A 20781-nucleotide genomic window follows, 5' to 3' on the forward strand; every position below is an offset into this window, starting at 1 on the left:
CTCGGATGGGGAGGAACGCCGTGGTTTAGACTGCGGCCACATTCCACGGCTGGAGGATCATGCGGGAGTGGACTGCAGTGCAATTTAATCGCCGCTGCAACTTAATAGCTTTCTGTCGGAAGGGTGACACCAGATAAGATCTTAGGATTTTTTTTTTCTTTCTTTCTTGGTCTAAGAAAAAGCGTGTGTTTGTGTACATGGACTTTTTCCACATTAATGGTCACCTGTCGTACCCGCCGTGCTTATTGAACCCACATTTTTGCTTTTTTGCACATTGCTGTAGAGTAGGAGAACCACCCAGTTCAGCTTTTACCAAGTCACTGGCTGTCAACTCTGCAATGAGCAAAAAGGCCAACACTGTCCTTCTCACTTTTCTGCACCAACCAGCGGCTTACTGCGTCCCATCCGCTGTGACAGCTCGTGAAAGTGCAGCAGTACGGAGTCACTGTATTATTTATTTATAATAGTTCACGACCTTTATCTTATTCTACCCACTGGACCAAAACCCATGGCAAAATAAATTGACATTCAATTATTTATAGGCTGGTCCTTCGCCGAGTGGGTAAGAAACACACTTTACACTGAAACTGCTTTGGGCATTACTGCTAATTGCAATGCAACACAGTTTACACAGTTTAGATGATGCTCCGTTGCTCACCGTTGAACACACTGAAAGCTCATATGGTTTCATGTGTATTCATGACACGCCTTCTTTGTTGGTGTGTAATGATAGTGATGATTGAGAGCTCTCATACAGCCAGCTTCCTCATTTAGGACTATTTAATACCCCTTATACATGGGTGCATCAGCGGACATTTCCAACGTGATCTCTGCTATAGACACCTCGAGTCACCTGCCACTACCAAATAAAACATTCATTGTAAGCACATAAATAGTGCTAATGAGCACCAATATCACTCGCCATGTGACATTGTGTGACATACATAACATATAAAGAATGTTATGTATTCTACGTATTTATTCAGAAAAGACAGGAACATGTTGTTGCTGAAAGCTAATTATTCATAGAAAAGCCTTTGTCCAAAACATTCACAAGGCAATTTTTCATGCCCCTCTAATATTATAACGTAGTTCCCTTGAGATGAAAAGGTAATGCAATTCCAGGTTTATTTATATATGTGCTTTAATCTGTTCTGTGGTAGTCAGTGGATTCTATTTTTAGACCACAATGGAACAACAGCCTGTGCCACTGCTACAGCCAGCCTTCCACAAACTACGTTATGTAATTGTCATCCGCCATACAGAGGACATTTGTCTATAGCTGGCAGCCAAAGATAGAGCTGGAGACAGCACTTCAGTCACCTCCAGAGCAGGAAACACAGATTCCAGAGTGAGATCATTTGAGGACATTATCATGTCTCATGGCTACAGGGTAACTACACCATGGTCACTCAATTGGAAGCATTGTCAAGAATTTCAGGTTGTAACATCCACCTGCCTCTCTCTTTCTCTCTCTGTCTCTGCTCCTCTGTTTGACCACTCCCTGGTACCTGGGGTCTCTATGGCGTCAGTCAGAAGTCGGTGGGTGTTAGTCATCGCCATGAACATCCGAGAAGAACCTGCTCTGATCCAAGCCAGACGATGACGTCACACACAGAGCATTTTTAGACGACTATCTTAAGGTCCGCAGGAGTGATGGGTAATTGGAAGTGACACCGGTGGGAGGTGGGAGGAAGAAGATGGAAATGTTTGCACAATCGTCTGATGCTCTTGTTTCACACCATTCATTCTGGGAGAGGCAATGAGTGTTCTACATGCAGCTGAGTTCTGGGATTTCCCATTAATTGGGGATAATATAATATCTTTACCTCAGTTTGTTTTACAGAATATCCACATTAGTACTTTCTGTAAGACCTGTTAACATAAAATGTGTTATATTAAATAGGGATTAACAATGAAAAAATTTAAATGAAAACAGTAAATTAACAAAATTTTGGGATGAATGTACTCAATAACTGAAACATTTTTTTTTCAACTGATATGTTAATTATCATTCTAATTCACTTTTTCACATTACAATTCAAATGGTATTTATTGGGGGGTAGTAAAAATAACATATAGTTGCATAAATGATAACAAAATTAATGTAAACATGTAAAACTAATGATGACAGTGGGACATCTTCGATCTGTATGTTTTTGCATGAAAAATAGGCTTTTTGCTGGATGCCACCCTCCACCAACCGCTCTCTACTATATCATTTTAACTGGTTAGTTAGAGAAGAGGCTTCTGAACACTGGAACACTGAACATTGGGTTAATATCAATAAACCCAAATAAAACCATTTTAAATTGGATTGGTAATTGGATTGAACTGCAAAGTCGTAAAGTCTTTTTTCTAGCTTGAAATGACCTTTCACTCTCTGCTTGCAAATGTAGAACATTTTCACAGAAAATGTGTTTTTACTGACTTTTAGATGAGTGCAAGGTTGCTGAAAGCTGTAGTACAGCTGCAACGAGCAAGAGCCCACCAGCCACTCAGGACTCATTCAGCAGCCGTTCTATCATTTAACTTTGTGTAATGAAGTCAGGCCTAATTAAGGAACCTTGTGGTCTGCCGGCCAAAAAAGGCTTCGGCACTGCTTCTTTCAACATTCCCTAACACTAGACCATCTTGTCCATGACTGGGGGCAATGACTTGGGGGCAGTGGCCGCCTGGTTGGGGGCAGTGGTGACCTAGCGGTTAAGGAAGCGGCCCCGTAATGAGAAGGTTGCCCCGGGCGCCTGTCATGGCTGCCCACTACTCACTCAGGGTAATGGGTTAAATGCAGAGGACAAATTTCACCGTGTGCTGTGCTGCTGTGTATCACTTCACTTTACTTTTATGACTCGCTTCAGATCCAAGTTATCTTGCTGTACTTGTATAGTGACAATACAGGCATCAATCTGTCTGAAAAAAAAAATTAAAGCCTTATTCCATTATTCTGCCACATCACTCCCCATACCCCCCATTTTCCATTATAATATTTGTGTAGGGAATCTGTTATGCTTTACTACCAAAATAAAAAGAACAACTCATCAATTATAAAAACACAATTGGTTTAGCAAACTGTGTCTGCGTCTTGACATTTTGCAAAATGCCTGTGCTCAGTAAAGAGGACCTTGCTGCTCAGAACTGGTATCACTGCTACCACCTTTTTTACTTTCACTTTCTGTCCCTAACTCTCTACCACATTTATCACCACTAACTAACTAGCTTCATCCGGGGCCGGTCTAACACCGGCGATGGACACACCACAGATTTTTTTTCCAAATCTGGCCTCGAACCCAGCTTTGTATCTGGCCATTTCCCCCAGCATCTCAAGCTCATGCCCTCTTGACCACTTTTGTTCTCATTCAGTCACAGATGCACCCCGTGTCGCCTACCACATGTCTACTGGAGAGTCTTTCGAGGACGGAGGCATTATGCTGTCATAATGCATTATTTATATCAGTCACAGTCATATGCAACGCTATGGTTTCCATAGTTTTTAGCGTTAGGGTTAGCTGAGCCATATGTGCCTCGCCTTGCTGAATCCCACAGCGATAGGTCGATGGCCATGCATCAATACGGTCAAAACACACTTGCCAGGCTGGAAAAAAACCCAGCCAATGATCTACCTTAATTTTTTGACCTGTGTATAGGAGCAATGCATGTCAAAAAGGGACACTGGGATTCAAGCATAGAGCTATGGGAGCACCGAACTCGCCTCTAGATGCCTCACCGCACATGCTGATGCAGCATTTCCCAACTTAAAATTGGAAGGGTAATGAAGTGTCCAGGAGCTAAAACAAAAATCACACAAAGTACTGTTCCTTAAAGCAGGAGAGAACTTCTGATGTGTTAATGTTACGCCACACAAAGCTGCAAAACTTTAAATGGTGTCATCTTGTGCTGCACTTGAAATCTGAGATGTTCTATTATTGGTTTTAGACGCAAGTATCATTGTCTGTGGGCTGTCTGGACATTTGTTATTCTTGTGAAGGCGTCTTGTTTCTATTTAATTCTTAGATGAAGTGACGTGGCGCATAATTGGATTAGAAGTACCAACACGGTTTAAGGCTTATTCTCGCCTGTTAACATCCTAATTAATGTAATGCAGCGTATTATCCATCCATCCATCTTCCCTATGACCAGGGTTGGGTCTGTTGTGGCAACTTGTTAGACAAAGACACCACACCTACACAGGGGCAAATTTATCATCTCTTCCTAATCTGCAAGTTATGGCACTGTGTGTGTGTGCGCGTGTGTGTGAAATCACTGCATAAGGCATAAGGTTGTCCACAGAATTCCATAAATGTAAATAAAAGGGTCTTGCCATGCATTACATGCCTGTAAACCAGTAGAAGACATCTTGAATGTTTTTCTCCTCAGCAACCTTGCTTGACCCCAGTCTCCAGTGAATTTTCTGCAAGGCTACATCATCTGCGAGACACCGTAAGGCTTTCCCAATACCGCCACTCCACACCACCGCATAGCTGGAGGGCAGAGGTGTCGCTTCCGCAAACTCCTGCCTGCAGGGGGCCTCGAATATTTCATTCGGTGACATTCCAATTTCCCCCCGCAGTAGCAGGGCAATCACAGCGAAGCGCGTCGACTGGATGCTCCTCTCTGAGCTCACAGTAGAGAGGCGGTTAGACTTTATCAGTTTTTGCCGCATAAATTATTTATCAGCAGCATGACCTGGCCAGTATTGAGATTATTATTTTTTTTTCCCCTTTTGCATTGCACAAGCCTTTACTTTTTTTTAAAGTCTGATATTACTAGACACCTCAAGCCAAGCCGCACTCACCTCAGCAGAAAATGAGAAATGCAAAGTGCCTGCAAAACTTTTATTACAAGTGTAGGACTCTATTTGTGTCTGCCACACACTCTATATCAGTCAGATGAAAATAGCTGTTAGCTCATTCTTGCACACATGCACACATGAATGCATGCTCCGGCACTGGGCAATAAAAAAATGTAATATCCGAAAAAATAAAAATGCCATTTTAATTCAGCCTCACGCTCCACTTTCGCCATGTTGTCACAAGGCCTGGCCTTTTTCATTCCTTTTCTTTACCCTATTAGTCCAGTCCTGCTATTTCCCATGCAGCATCGACTGGAAAGATAATTACTACATCTCTTATCAGTGCTCGCTCTTTCCCCGTCTACCCTCCCTTCTCTTTTACCTGCCCACGGACGAGATGAGAGGGGGAAAGGCAACGGTGCACCTAGAATTTCCTTTTATGTTTAACACTGTGTGAGACAATGAACGTGATTGAACAACCCGCCCAATAAACACACACTGGGTTTGGTGATTGCCTTAATTGTACAGCCGTAAAAGAAAAAAAAAATCAATTCCTGTTCTTTTGCATCACGTCCACTTGCATTGTGAACTATAGATTGACCCAAAACGGTTGCTTGTTTCTTACAAGGACTCCGCACCTGACAATATATCATTTTAGTTGAACACGGTGTTCTTTATGAGAGTAACCAGGGGAGACTGGCCTACACTTATATGATTGAACGAGTAGGGGGTATGTGGCGCAGCGGAAGACGGTGCTATTAAATGCAGTGTCCCTCCACAGAGACAAAAAGACCGAGAGAGCGAGTTATTAAATGCAGCGTACCTGAGTGGTTCCATTAAATGGCATCAATGGCAGTGACATGCCCCATCAAAAAACCCGCGGCCGGCGTCATCTACGAACAAGCACGTGACTACCGGCAGAGCAAGGTGGACCGCCCGGTACCTTGTTGCGTCTCACACCTTAATTATATGACCACTTAATCAGAATAAGGAACCCTGCAGAGAAAAAAAAAGATCAAAGGGACTAAAAGGAATTGGACAGATCCGAATAAGTGTTTGCATTTATTTTAAAGGTTACTGTCTTATTGGGTCTCTCTGACTGAAGCAAAAACCTCATGTCTTTTCAAGGGGTTTTGTGAAATTGCTGAAATAACTATAGATTGATTTTCTGAATTTAGGATTGTCTGCGCTCACAATGGTGAACAAAAAAACAACGATTAGCAACAACATTAATTCTACCTGACTAATATTGTGCACGCAAAATAGCTTTTGTCAAAGTCTTCAAGGATATCTGGCACCAAGACTTTAGCAGGCGGTCCTTTGTTGTGTAAATTGGAACCCAGTGCTCAAAAGATGTGGGATTGGATTGAGATCAGGGATTTGGGGTTCGATTCAACTCTTTGTCAAGCTATTTCCTTCTCTCCTTCATGTAGATGGTGGAAACCCGATTGGCCATGATCAAGAAGGTGTGATTCATTAGACCAGGCCACCTACGCTCCCAATTTACATTTATGAGCCTTCGGGATCCTGACGCCAGCTGACCAGCTGTGCTCCTCTTTCAACACACTGCAAAACAACCTGCCATTTTGGAGACGTTCTGACTCTAGTCATCACAATCTGGCCCTTGTCAAAGTCACTCACATTCTTTTCAGTTTTAATAAAGCAGATTTTTAGGGTCTGAATGTATTGTTGTCGTCTGTTGTTTTGTTATGTTATGCCTGTACATTCCTAGGCAACTTACCTTAACATGTACAACCTGACAAAATAAAAAAATGCTGTAAAATATATAACACACCTTGACAGGTGTCACTGTAACAAGTCAATCAATGTTACCTACTTCTCCTAGTCAGTAGTTTTAATTCTTTGGCACATTTGTGTATTATGCGTTAGTAAAACATCCAGGTAATAAATAGTTAATACATATCAACATGTCAGTTAATAAATAGTTAATACATATCAATATGTCAGTAGGAAGGAGGGTTATGGAAACCAAGGTGTGTGTTTTGGGCTTAAAAGATCAGAAACTTCACCTGGTGGAAGGAACTTAATGTGACTATTAGCTCAAAATCTGAATAAGTAACTTTGTGTTATTAATTATAGACTGAATTCCATTTGAATTGGAAACAAAATCCAATAATATTTACACATTGTGGCCAATTATTACTCATTTATTATCATAACTCTATACTTGTTAATTTACACTTTATATATGTTCATTCTAAATGAATAACTCAAAGCAAAACAATTCGAGGATGGGTTAATGATTTTCTGCTCAGTTAAGTTTTTATATTTGTTTCAGGTTATATTCTAATCATATGTTTAATTGGAATCCAAGTGGGTTCTCATATTATATGGTAATGATATCCAATTATCCCAACACTTTCATTGCTGTTTCCTGTTCCCTAAATATCCACAATAATTATTCACAGTAATTATTTTAATGCATGTTTACAGCCAGGGCTTCTGACTCCAGATTTCAATACCGGCAACGTCCAGAGTAAAACAGATTTGTCACATTCAGAGGGGTAACATGTTTTCTGAACCTGATAACATGACCCTGTCCATAGTTCATATTTTAATGCATTCATTAATCTGCTTTTAACCAGAGTGAGATTCTCAATTACCTGAATGTTACTTTGAGTTGATTTTAATAAAATATACATTTACCGTTACCTTTGTCACACAACCCAGCCACTGGGATGCATGTGACAGTGTATGTCTTGGTGCTGATCCCAAGTCCGGGTAAATGGGGAGGGTCATATCAGTAAGGGTATCCGGACCAGTGCGGACCAGACAGGTAGGCTGTCCCTAATGGGAGGTGCTACAGGAAGGAGAAGAAGTCTCCTTTGTCACGCCCCAAAACCAACTATTATCTAATTATAGAATTAATTTTAGAATGATTTAATTAAGAGTGCTGGAGACAGTAGGCCTGGAAAAAAAACTATTAAATGATGCACAAGCGTCAAGCGTGTATCTGGGTCAATGATTGTCTTAATTGTCAGGAACTCATTTATTTTTCTGCTCAGAGATAACAGTTAGAGGGTCTACAAGGAATACTCAAGATTTATATTTTAGTAGTTCCAGTTCTGTACTACCTTTCCGTTTCCTTGTCTGCTTTCTGGCTCTTAAATTATGGACTCAGGCGTGCCCATGAACAGAGAGAGTTGTGTTGCACTGCCCCCTACTGGAGATTCGGCGCAAACACCGCGGCAAGGGCGCAAAGATAAACTTGGAAAAGGTTGCTGTTTCAGTGCTTAAGAACGAACCAGGCAGACTCTAAGAATATTGTTTGAACTAAACACGTGTTTATTATAAAACTGATTGATTTGTGCCTTGAGTGAATTAAAAAAAGTTAAATAGGCAGATGGACACGTTGCTCGTAATATTTTTTAAAGCATCACTTATACAATGTGCTTTGTAAATTATTGTAAATAACCAACTCGTTCCTTCTCCACGCGTCTTCGCAGATTTCTCAGTGCGCATGCGTCGGCCCCGCACCCGGAAGCGATGCTGCAACTAATAACAGCGGCAGTAGCAGCTACCTCGCCACAATGACGCGTTTTTGAGAAGAAATTCTTATTGTCGAGGTACTGTGGTCGTAACAGCAATTAACAACATTGTTCCTAGAGTCGCTGCCATTGTAAGAGAGCGCGGCAATAACATTAACTACTTTAAGACAAATACTAGTTAGCACTAGCAGTCACGTGGCTAGCTACTTTATATCGCCCTGTTTATTTTCTGCCTAATTTGTACATTATTTTGTAAGGCTGAAGCAGACTAGCATAAACTCCTGTTTTTCGTGGTGACGTTTAAACGAGGTAGTGTATCGTGTCTCTAATCAACGTATCTTCTATCATCACTGATATCTTGATCTTATTTTGACAGTAATTTCTTCCATCGTGACGGTGAAAATGCCTGCCCGGAACACAATTGCTAGCGGGATACCAGCGAACAAAGTCAGGTACTCCAGATTGGCAAGTGATGATGATGGCTACATCGACCTGCAGGTAAGAGACCGGGCGTTCTTGCCCTGTACGTCATATTTGAAGTTCGGTGGTCGATATTACTACATGTTGTGCTGTTATACAAGCATTTTTCTTCCTTATATTTCTCCCCCTCTCTTTTAGTTCAAGAGGAGTCCACCCAAAGTCCCATACAAAGCAATAGCCCTTGCTGCGGTCCTCTTCTTAATTGGCTCCGTTTTAATAGTCATTGGGGCTCTTCTCCAGGCTGGCTACTTCAATGTTGAAGTGAGTGCACGCCACACCACGACACCCAAGACAGGACTGTCTTCACGTGCAGGGAAATTAAGGGAAAGTACAGTCCTCTTCCCAGGCATTTGGGTGGAAAAGCAAAGGGCAAAATGTGTTCCCCTCATTTACTGAAGTGAAGTCATTGTCACTTGTGATACACAGCAGCACAGCACACAGTGAAATTTGTCCTCTGCATTTAACCCATCACCCTGAGTGAGCAGTGGGCAGCCATGACGGGGAGCAGTGTGTGGGGACGGTGCTTTGCCCAGTGGCACCTGGGCGGATCGGGATTTGAACCTGCAACGTTCTGATTACGGGGCTGCTTCCTTTAACCGCTAGGCCGCCACTGCCCCACTGTAATTGAGCATTTTGAACGGTCTCAAATCAGGATAGCAGAGAATTTGGGAAGGTAGAAACGTAACAAAAGATAACAATTTTAAGCCATTTTATCTCTGGGTGATTGTCCCAGCTTCACGCTGAATAGTGACAATTGGTAGGAATTGTCTGGAATTTGACTGCCCACACTTTCACATTGGCATCAGTAAATTTCTAGCTTTTCTCTGTGTGTGTGTGTGTGTGTGTGTGTGTGTGTGTGTGTGTGTGTGTGTGTATAGTAAATGTTGAATCAATATCTGCAATAGTGGCCAAGATAAGTCGCAAATCCAAATGAACATAACTAGGCCTATATTTTATTTAGTGATGGGACAGATAATCGAAACCACAATATATTGCGATGCATTATCGATACGCTGACACCCAATGTCATTGATATATTGAGGTTTTAAGTTGAGTACTTAAATATGTGTGCAAGACAGTGTGCTTCATTTTACACAGGTTTTTTTTGTTGTATCACTGATAGCTGCTCTATAAAATACTGATCATTCCAAAATTGACAGGATTGTGAGATTATTGTTATGACGGGTGTTCATATCAGTACAGCATCAAATTGATTTGCGCATTTTCTGTGATTCCCCCTTGCAATTTGAATGGCAACAAAACCAGACCAAAGTGAAGCATGTTTGCTAATGTCACATCAAATACACCTTCTAGTGACATGTTGACTCTCTAGTTATCTGTAGCTGCCAGAGGAAGGCCTTATTGCACACATATTAGTAATAAGTTTAATTTTTGATGATACTGCATTTAGATGGACCTGTTTTCCAATGCAGCAGCTAAATCTAGTCTTTATTACTTCAGCAGTAACATATCAGAGGTGTAGCTATACCATTATGCGAGTAAAATACATTAAATGTAATGTGCATTGGGTAAGTGGGACTAATGTTCAGTCTTCTAGGCAATTGTAGTATCGTTTGTTCCATGCATTCGGTGCTACTTTAAATTGGCAAATAGGATGTGGCCTTTTACAAATTGCAGTCAACGCCTGGACTTTGACTAGGCCATTCCGTCCCTCCTGCTTTTTGATTGAGGCTTGTTTGTGCTCTTTGGATCACGTCCCTGTTGTATTCGCCAGCTGCACGTCAATTTCAGTTTGTGGTTGGGGGACCTGACATTCACCAGTGAAGCAGTTCCTGTATGAAGCAGGACTCCTGTTTATTTGAATGATGCCAGTCTGAATGTCCACATCCAAAAAGGATCACATTCCTGCTGCTGAATGGAATTTTACATAGGCCATTTATCTCATCTGGCCACACATTATATTTCCAGAACTCGTAATAATAATATGTTGCTTTTGGCTCGTTTTACTGACTCGTTCGAGTTTCAGTCTGGTTTTGTTGGAAGAGCTTTGGAAATTACTTTTCTAGGCTGCTGTGTGGACTCAAACTTTGTAGCATCTGCTGCTAAGGTAATTTTGCATCAAAAAATGACCTTTGAAAATAATTGCAGACATCTTTTGGTCCAAAGCAGTCTGGCACTTTAAAAGAGCCGCAGCAGAGTGCGATTACTCCTCGCCGCGAGGGACACCTGACTCTTGGCAAGGCACTGAGAGTCTCCTCAGAGGACTCCTCAGCATGGGTCCCGTCCCATTTCCAGAATCAGAGTCCATCTGGCTGAGCCCTCCTATCACTCCCAGCTCGAGCGCCTTAACTCGCGCCGGGCATCAGAGGGAGAATTCCCCCTCAAATAATGTGGCGAAATGCAGGCTGCTAATCCGGGCTGAGGGCCAGATTAATGTCCTGAGAAGATTTCCGGATGCATCTTTTTGACCGAGCATTTAGCATTTAGTTGACCGAGCAACAGCATTTAGTTGATATATAAAAAAAATATTTCAAATGCAATAACATGTATATTTATGGAATTCATAAGCCAGGGCGTCTTATAAATTCCATAAATATACATGTTATTGCATCTGTAATATTTTTTCAACAATCCAGAGTTACAATCAGTAGTTACAGGGACAGTCCCCCAGCAGCAGTTAAGTGACTTGCTCAGACACAATGTTATTGCCGTGATACTGGTTACAATTTTTTTTACCCAATTTCTTTGATTACATAAATCAGTTGTATGCAAAATAATATGTAACTTGTACAGTTTGAGGTCATTTCAAAATTTCTTTGTTTTTCCATGACTAGAATAGAATATAAAACTGCAAAAAGAATAATAAATAATCATTGACAAAGTTGGAAATAATGATGTAGTCAAACCTGCATCTGCTGATGCACTAGACACTAGTGTGAATATGTGCAGTCTTCTTGCTTCTTTTGTCAGTGCAAAATTTTCTTCTGCCTTACTAAGATAATGAAAAGGTGATTTCTAGAAGCTTTTAAAGTTTACGTGTATGCATATCATTTACAGACATTCCCTGCTAGTGGAGTCATTTTCAACATCAACAATGTCTGTGCTGAAGTTTTCACCCGTTTGATGTCATTTAGATTTTTTTTTTTTTAATTGTCCTCAGTCAGCATGCATACCACACTGCTTTGTTTTATCTTAACAATGATTAAAATATATTTCCTCTAACACATAGACAGAGAGTACAATATTATTATTATAATTGTAATAACATCTTGTGTGTTTTGTTTTTTTTTCTAGCACCACGATCGCACTGTACCTGTTCTTATCATCGGCATTCTGGTTTTCCTTCCTGGGTTTTATCACCTGCGGATTGCCTATTATGCCTTCAAAGGTTACCGTGGTTACTCGTATGATGATATCCCTGATTTCGACTAAGCTCTGTTTAGGATGAAGCCCACAGCATTTATTATTACTGTTATTATTGTTTAATAAGAGTCATTTGCTATTTTTTCAATTACTTTTATAGCAACAGTTGTGGTTTTCCTTTTTGGTGTTTTTTGTCATTTAAGATGAACTGTAATGTAAAAGTTTAGTTTAATGTGTTAATATTTATTTTCAACATATATGTTATTAATTATTGCTTTTTTGCAGCAAAAGTAGTACGAGTAGTACGAATCATGTAGAAAACTACCCTGAATTGTTCCTTGTATGATATGATGTGGCACTCTGTAATAAATGGCCCTTAGAACAGCTCTTATTTCAAAATATTGACTTTGAATTCCAGAAGGCAGCAGCTCTCTTAAGTGATTAATTCCAATCCTTTGATCTCCATATGGTGCCCTGGTGCATACTGGCCGCGAGCATGCAAAGTGAATTAAGAGTCCACACCCCCTCAACATATCAGAGGTTTAATTGTCATTTCACTGGATTAATGGAGTAACCACGATGCAGTGGTTGGCCTAGCGGGTAAGGAAGCGGCATCCCGTAATCAGAAGGTTGGCGGTTCGAAACCCCAACCGCCGAGGTGCCACTGAGCAAAGTACCGTCCCCACACACTGCTCCCCGGGCGTCGGCAGACGGGCTGCAGTGTTTCACAATGACAATCACGTCACTTTCACTGTAATATGTTTAATGTATGACCTTTCTGTGCAATTCCACGTCAACTAATGTTGAATTTGTAAAAATGCGGTTTTAGTAAATAATGGTCTGTAACAGAAAGTGACCTGTGCAGAACATTGAACATGACTGTGATCTGGTTTAAGTTTTCAATAAAGCCAACAAAGAAACTGCATTATAGTATGTAAATCTTTACAACAACAAAACATACACATACATTATAGCTGAATACACGTACATTTCATCCCATTTTCATCTGGTTCAAGCCTGTTCGAGTGTATTTCCTCGGACTGGAATAATCAGATATGGTCGTTATCTTTGTTTGTGTGTGTGTGTGTGTGTGTATGTGTGTGTGTGTGTTGCTAGTCACGCCCCCTCGTGGTTCCGAACTGCACCGACGTCCACGCGCGGTAACAAAACGCGTTATCTTTACTACAGTTTTACATCAGCCTTCGCAACATATTACATAAATGGCGCGTTATCGGACGTTGATACGTAATTATAGCTCATTATTGCGCCTGCGATTTGTTTTTTTATTGAATAATCGTTTTAAAAAATTTATAAGATTGCAACAACAACAAAAAAAAAACCTTAAGTTTTCAGGAACGCATCAGCTAACTTGCAGGAACGCATCGGCTAGTGATGCCGAATGCACGTGAGCATGCACGCAACAAACACACACACACACACACACACACACACACAATCCAGGGGGTCAAGAAAAGAGAGTAAATGTCCCGGGCGGGGAGGACTCGCACGCATTAACAGGGCGGGAGGGAGGTGTGTGTGTGTGTGTGTGTGTGTGTGTGTGTGCGTCTGTGCGTGCGTGTGCGCGCATTGTCTCTCTCGGTGACCGTGCCGCACCGCGCAGGACGGCGGTGGGAAGTCGGGACTCTTCCACGCGACCGCCGCGCTGGATTACGGCCGCCGTTCTGACCCCCCGAGGAGGTTTTTACCCGGAAAGCCCGCGTGCTGCTGCGTCGTTCTCGGTTGGAGGGGGGGACGAGTTGAGAGAAAAAGTGTCCCGGAAACTTCGAACTCCGGGCCGGCGTGGCCGCGGGCGAGATTTAAATTTCCCGACGCAGAGAGGGACCGCGCGAGCCTGACGGGATCCGCGTGGAAACGGGATCCGCGGGGATTCCACGCGGGGATTTTCTCCCTGTTGACTCCGGGTCACGGATGGACTGAAGCACCTTGCACCCCCGCTGCAGAAAAGCGCCCGACTCCAGGTGAGAAGAAGTTGCGCGCATCGCTTTTCAAAGTATTTATCCCACAAATCCAACACGACGACGACGCGTTCACCGGGAGTGTCGATTTATCGTAAATGTACTTTTAATGGAACTAAACTACTGATGTAAAGTAGTGGTGGGACAAGAACATCTAAATCATCGTCAACACACTTGCGCACAGTGTCGATATTTATGGTTTTCTTTTTCTTAAATGGTATTTTCTGGCACCGTTTCATACCGCAACTGTCGTGCAATATATTGATTATCGAGGGATCGACACTATATTGGCATTGAGAGCAACGCCCATTCCCACGCAGGTTTCTTTTAAATGTAGATGCCACACACACACCCACACACACACACACACACACACACACACATATATATATAACACTAATTAGACCAATATGCAGCATTGCTCTGTAATGTTCCAGTGTTTGGTGGCCATTGTTGTCTAGTGTACGGCAGCTGGAGCTCCACCGTGAAGAGTGACAGTCGGACCCGTGCTCACTCCGCCGTGTGCCGTTCGGAGAACAATGGCCCGTGGGCTCTGTGCTCCCATTGGACGGGCCGCCGGGGCCCTCTCATTTACGCTCACCAATCGGCTCCGTTCAGGCGGCTATTCTTCCGACTTCTTGCGCCCGTCGCACGATTCCTGCGGCCACGAGCAGTGATAAATAAACGCTGGTCTCCCCACAGGGACAGGAGGGGACGGGCCGTCTATTCCATTTCACAGTCGGCCTCCTTCGGTGTGTTTAGCACCGAGCTGCAGGAGCATTTACCCTGTTAATCTCGTGTAATATTTCAAAAATATACCTTATATGTGTATACTGACACCTTTTTTACGTTTACAACTCGCATTCACTCTTTTTTTCTTTCCCGGGACTATTTATTTGCTTATTTGTACATTGAACGCTTATATTACACAGTCGACGTAGTGTCTGTGCAATTGTCTGCTCTCATCTTGCACTGTCCACTTCCTGCCCTAAATGTCCCACTTGCGGGACTAATAGAGGATCGTCCCATCTTATCCCATCTTGTATTTGTGTGCCTCACAGGGCTGGAAAGGGACGACCAGCGTGTGTGTGAATTGTTGGCCTCCTGCTCCCAGTTGTGTGTCGGAACCCCAACGTTCCCCTCGTCTCCCTTCTGGCCGGAAACGTTTATGGCACTCGTCAGACGCCCGTGGGATCAGTGTCTCTCCCAGGGACGCAATGTGGGGGGTTTGAACCCAGGTCTGCGTGTGTGTTACCGGCGGCCAGGTAGTAGGGTACTAGGCGGGTAGTAGGCGGCGTAGGCAGGTAGTAGCCTAGTGGGTAACACACTCGCCTATGAACCAGAAGACCCAGGTTCAAATCCCACTTACTACCATTTTACATTTACATTTGCAGCATTTATCAGGAGCCATTATCCGGAGCGACTTACAATCAGTAGTTACAGGGACAGTCCCCCCCTGGAGTAACTCAGGGTTAAGTGTCTTGCTCAGGGACACAATGGTACTAAGTGGGATTCGAACCCGGGTCTTCTGGTTCATAGGCGAGTGTGTTACCCGCTAGGCTACTACAACTTGTGTCCCTGAGCAAGACACTTAACCCTGAGTGTCTCCAGGGGGGGACTGTCCCTGTAACTACTGATTGTAAATCGCTCTGGATAAGGGCGTCTGATAAATGCTGTAAATGTAAATGTTCCCGTCTGTCATCTTTATTTTTGTTGGTTGTTTTTTCGCGGCGCGTCAGACATTCTGTCACCGTCTGCATCGCCGAAGCCAGGGCCCGCACTGCCGTTGGAGCGGCTCGGCGCTCCGGCGCCACTCGCACCGGCCTGTTCCGCTGACTTGCACAGTAATGCCGTCGTTCGCGCTGCAGCCGCGCGCTTGCTGGGTGTTTGTGGCGGGCCGCCGCGACGCCGAACTGCTTACTCAGGGCTACCGCGGATACCGTGGCCAAAGTCCAGGCCCGCCGTGGCCCTTCCGCATTCCCACGCCGGCCGCTCGCGTCCTCGTGCCTCCGACCCGAGAGGGGGCAGTGGTGGCCTAGCGGTTAAGGAAGCGGCCCCGTAATCAGAAGGTTGCCGGTTCGAATCCCGACCCGCCAAGGTGCCACTGAGGTGCCACTGAGCAAAAGCAGCGTCCCCACACACTGCTCCCCGGGCACCGGTCACGGCTGCCCACTGCTCACTCAGGGTGATGGGATAAATGCAGAGGACAAATTTCACTGTGTGCACCGTGTGCTGTGCTGCTGTGTATCACATGTGACAATCACTTTACTTTAGAGAACCTGCAGGTCGGGTGTTCCGTCAAGCGGCCGAGCTCATTTCTTGGCACCCGAGCGTGTTAACGTCCGGAGGCGTGGCGGTGTTGTTCGGGAGCCTGTATGCGCACTTCGGCGAGCCGGGCCAACGCAGGAGGGCCATTAACTCGCTTCCTCGGTTCTGACATTAACTAAGGGACGCGTTCCAGTCCCGACCGTCCAATTAGACCATTAACCATCGGTAGTCTGTATTGCAGGAGAAGCTGCGGGGATTTGAACAGACCCTCTGCTCCTTTGCTTTGAGGTTTACTGTTGACGCCTTTGTTGTCGATGGGGATTAAAATTTTTTAGTTTTTTTTTTAAAAAGCCGCTCTGATCGCTTCTGTGAGTTAGTGCGCGGGGCTTTCCAGAATAAACTGTGCACGCTCCGCGGCCTGACTTTTCCTTTCGGGTTGGAGCATGCAGAGCCCGTCTTGAAGCAACTTGATTTTCTCCGACGCTGAAATAAACAGACTTTTTTTTTTTTTTTTTATCATATGCACGACATGCAATGCTTTCAAATTCAGGCCCATGGTTTTGCTGGCAGCCGGTGAAGGAACGAAGCGGTTTTAGTGCGGTAACCTCTACACCCCAGTGTTACAAAGGTCATCTTGGTTTCTTTTTAGACAAATGAGGCATAATCGTAATCGTAGCAGCCGGGTTCACCATTACTTTTTTAGGACGTCCTCTGTATTTAACCCATGACCCTTGGTGAGCAGCGGGCAGCCATGACAGGTGAATCGGGGATTCGAACCGGTAACCTTCTGACCACGGTTCCTTACCCGCTGGGCCACCACTGCCCACAGAGGCAGTAGGCGAACTGGGTCAGCTTGTGGGACACCCTCTGCAGATTCTGACCCGAACCCGTGGGCTCTTCGTCCTTCCCCCTGTCCTCTCTCGGCCCTGCTGGCCTGTGGTCACTCCACAGCGTATCAGGATCATCTGGGATTAGGCAGAGAGTCACACAGCTGCTTATCTGTCACCAGCGCGCCTGCAAACGCCACCCGTGCTCCCCGGCAGGGCTGTAACTAAGGATTATTTTGGTAATCAATTAATCTGACTTTGATATAATCGATTAGCTGGTTGTTTTAGGATCCATGTGGCCTGAACTTCACTCTCCATTTCTGGCATCCGTAGTGCTAAATCCAGAAAGGTTGGGATTTACATAGATGCCCCCATATGCTCGGATTGTAACGTATTAAGACCTAAATCACACCTCTATTACTGTGTCACATGACGATGGGATAAACCAGCCTCGTTTTAGCGACGTGCGAGAGAAAAATGGCAAAACTTTTACTTAAGACTGGGTTATAACACACAAAATATGTTCGTCGGGGAATCTGTGGACATTTTCAGAGCGATGAAGTTGAATCGCCACCGATGGATCGATGAATTCTGCGCTTCGCATAATAAATAAAGAAAGAAAGAAATAAAAAGGCAGCCAAGCGGAAAGGAGAGCAGATGTCAAAGCCGCCCCGGCTGCTCGCCTCGGCCGGGCACCGTGATGGTTAAATGACGGCGCCACAGGCAGCGGCGGCTCGCGGCGGTCCACCCGAGGTGGGTCTGGGGCAGCTAGTTGTTAAGGGACGCTATTGATCGAGGTCTTGCACAGTCTCACGGATGAATCCCCTATGTTTCTCTCTCTCTCTCTCTCTCTCTCTCTCTCTCTGATTTTTATATATATATAGTTACTGAATGCCCTCGGGCGGTGGGTTAAAGTGTTCGGGATTTATTCACTTTGGCAGGCAGAAGGACCTCTCTTCACCTCCTAACCTGCTCAGAGTGTCTATTCCTGGCCTGTGTGTGTCGAGTTTCAGCTCTTTGTCCACCCAATCCCAGATGACCGAGCAAAACCTGTCCACACAGCTTTTAACGGAATGAACTCGGGAAGTTCGTCAAGAGTGCGTAATAAAAACGTTGTTAACATGTTGTAAGATGATTGGACATTGACCGTTGACCACATGTTTTCTTCACACCACACCTCTTTCTTCCCAGCAGATCTTCATGCGATCTGAAGACGATGGGAAGTGTCTTTCTGAGCTGAAACGCTTCAATTTTGCCCAGGGGCCGTAATGTTTGTGCCCTTTCAGTGATTACATTACAGCTTGTATTGGACCTCCCACGAGGGGAAGAGAGGAGCGTAACTTATTTATGTGCCATTTCAATTCCATTTCACAAACTGAGGGACCCGTGAAATGAAAACGTGGTCGTGCGGCCGCCGGGAGCTTTTTCTTTTTCGTTGTCTCTGAGGCTGGCTTGCGTTATACAGTCCTGCTGGAGGTTAGTAGGAACCAGTATGTCAGCCTGCATACTCTACATAATGTCAAAAACCCAGAAAGTTAGAAATTGCTGGCAGGGGCCTAAATGTATTTGTCAATTATTTACAGGCTATCAATCATTTCCCCCCACAATTGGCAAAATTCGAAAATACCTCAACAAATCTGTCAAACAAAAGCACTGTGATACACTGTGAGAAATTTTTTTTGCATTATTAGTAAATGCTGCCTTTGCAGCACTAAAAATGTATTATCATATTAACAATTGAAAGTATATAAAAAGTGATGGTAGTGGTGGTACTACAGGGTGGTAGTAGCCTAGTGGGTAACACATTCACCTATGAACCAGAAGACCCAGGTTCAAATCCCACTTACTACCCTTTTGTCCCTGAGCAAGACACTTAACCCTAAATTGCTCCAGGGGGACTGTCCCTGTAACTACTGACTGTAAGTCGCTCTGGATAAGGGCGTCTGATAAATGCTGTAAATGTAAATGTGATCATTCAGTGGTCATTCTGTCCAATATGATATTCAGCATATGCTGAATATATGTCATATTTCTGAAAATTAAATCTATATACAGTTCAGGCCAAAAGTTTGGATTCACCTTCTCGTTCAATGCGTTTTCTTTTTTGTCATGACCATTTACATTGGTGGATTCTCACTGAAGCATCAAAACTATGAATGAACACATGTGAAGTTGGGTGGTAGTAGCCTAGTGGGTAAGACACTTGCCTGTGAACCAGGAGACCCGGGTTCAAATCCCACTTACTACCATGGTGTCCCTGAGCAAGACACTTACCCTTAAGTTGCTCCAGGGGGACTGTCCCTGTAACTACTGATTGTAAGTCGCTCTGGATAAGGGCGTCTGATAAATGCTGTAAATGTAAAATGTAAATGAGTTATTTAACAAAAAGTGGAGACCTGGCCTCTACAGTCACCGGACCTGAACCCAGTCGAGATGGTTTGGGGTGAACTGGACTGCAGAGTGAAGGCAAAGGGGCCAACAAGTGCTAAACACCTCTGGGAACTCCTTCAAGACTGTTCGAAAACCATTTCAGGTGATGACCTCTTGAAGCTCATCGAGAGAATGCCAAAGGTGTGCAAAGCAGTAAGCAGAGCAAAGGGCGTCTATTTCACCTTTTTTTGTTAAGTACAAAACTCCACATGTGTTCATTCATAGTTTTGATGCCTTCAGTGAGAATCTACCAACGTAAATGGTCATGAAAATAAAGAAAACACATTGAATGAGAAGGTGGCCTGTATTGTACAGTTTCATATTTAATGGGGAAATCAGCAATGTGGCTTGACTTTAGATGGCTGTGTGACAGACATGCTTTCTAATTCTCGGGTCTACCGGGTGCACCGATGGTCAGTGGCGGTGGATGTTTTCCCCCACACCTGCATGTTTTTCTCTCTCTCTCTGGTTCTCCTTCCCTCTCTCCACCCCCAACCTTCCCATTCTATTTTTCAATGTACAAGCACTCTTTTTTTTTTGTGACCTCTCCCCCCACCCTCTCACAAGGCAGCCTTGTTCTTTAGGTTGTGCGCTCTCAGACTTCACACAGAGTGACACAATGCACTGCGACTCGGGTTACTTTTGGCCTTAAACAGATAACTTCCATTGCCAACTGGACCACACTGTTTGCACAGCACCTGCCTTTATGTCACATTTACATTCAAGTCCAGAATTATTTATAATCCTGGCAGTTATTTTTATTCAACCAGCAAGTTTTTTTTTTTTGACCAGAAATGACACAGGCATTTTCCAAAAGATAATAAGGCGATGTACGATGTTTCAGCTTTTATTTACCTTCGAGCGTGTTATGTCCAAAATTATTCATATCCATCTCCAAAATCAACAGAAAAGCCTTTATTGGCTATTACACCAGCTTTTTGCATGTCTCCACAGGTATTTTTGCCCATTCATCTTCATCCACAAGCACCAAGTTGGAGGGTCTCCTAGCCATCACCCCGATCTTAAGCTCCCTCCACAGATTCTCAATTGGATTCAAGTCAGGATTCTGGACTCTCACTGTTTTTTCGTCTGCTAAGCATTTCTTCACTGCATTTGCTGTGTGCTTTGGGTTGTTGCCGTGCTGAAATGTCCACTGGTGCTCTTTTTTCATGGTGGTT

The 20781-nt window shown here is 43.9% G+C and overlaps 2 protein-coding genes across 4 annotated transcripts in view; both read left to right on the plus strand.

The window, feature by feature from the left end:
* Positions 1-8256: 8256 nt before the first annotated feature.
* tmem230b (transmembrane protein 230b) lies at positions 8257-13027 on the plus strand. Its single transcript, XM_028996932.1, has 4 exons — positions 8257-8376; positions 8675-8796; positions 8917-9039; positions 12034-13027. The coding sequence occupies exons 2-4, from the start codon at positions 8701-8703 to the stop codon at positions 12169-12171; spliced, it is 357 nt and encodes a 118-aa protein (XP_028852765.1). The 5' UTR covers positions 8257-8376; positions 8675-8700; the 3' UTR covers positions 12172-13027.
* A 645-nt stretch (positions 13028-13672) lies between these two features.
* igsf9b (immunoglobulin superfamily, member 9b) overlaps positions 13673-20781 on the plus strand; it is a 34594-nt gene continuing 27485 nt past the window's right edge. For 2 of the 3 annotated variants that reach the window (XM_028996732.1, XM_028996734.1), the window contains exon 1: positions 13673-14081. The gene's annotated coding sequence lies outside the window, so the exon portion shown is untranslated. Of the gene's footprint in view, positions 14082-20557; positions 20661-20781 lie in introns of all 3 variants that reach the window. The other variant, XM_028996733.1, reaches the window with a different exon arrangement.

This window comes from Denticeps clupeoides, chromosome 11, assembly GCF_900700375.1.
Source record: "Denticeps clupeoides chromosome 11, fDenClu1.1, whole genome shotgun sequence".
In the NCBI taxonomy this organism is placed as follows: Eukaryota; Metazoa; Chordata; class Actinopteri; order Clupeiformes; family Denticipitidae; genus Denticeps; species Denticeps clupeoides.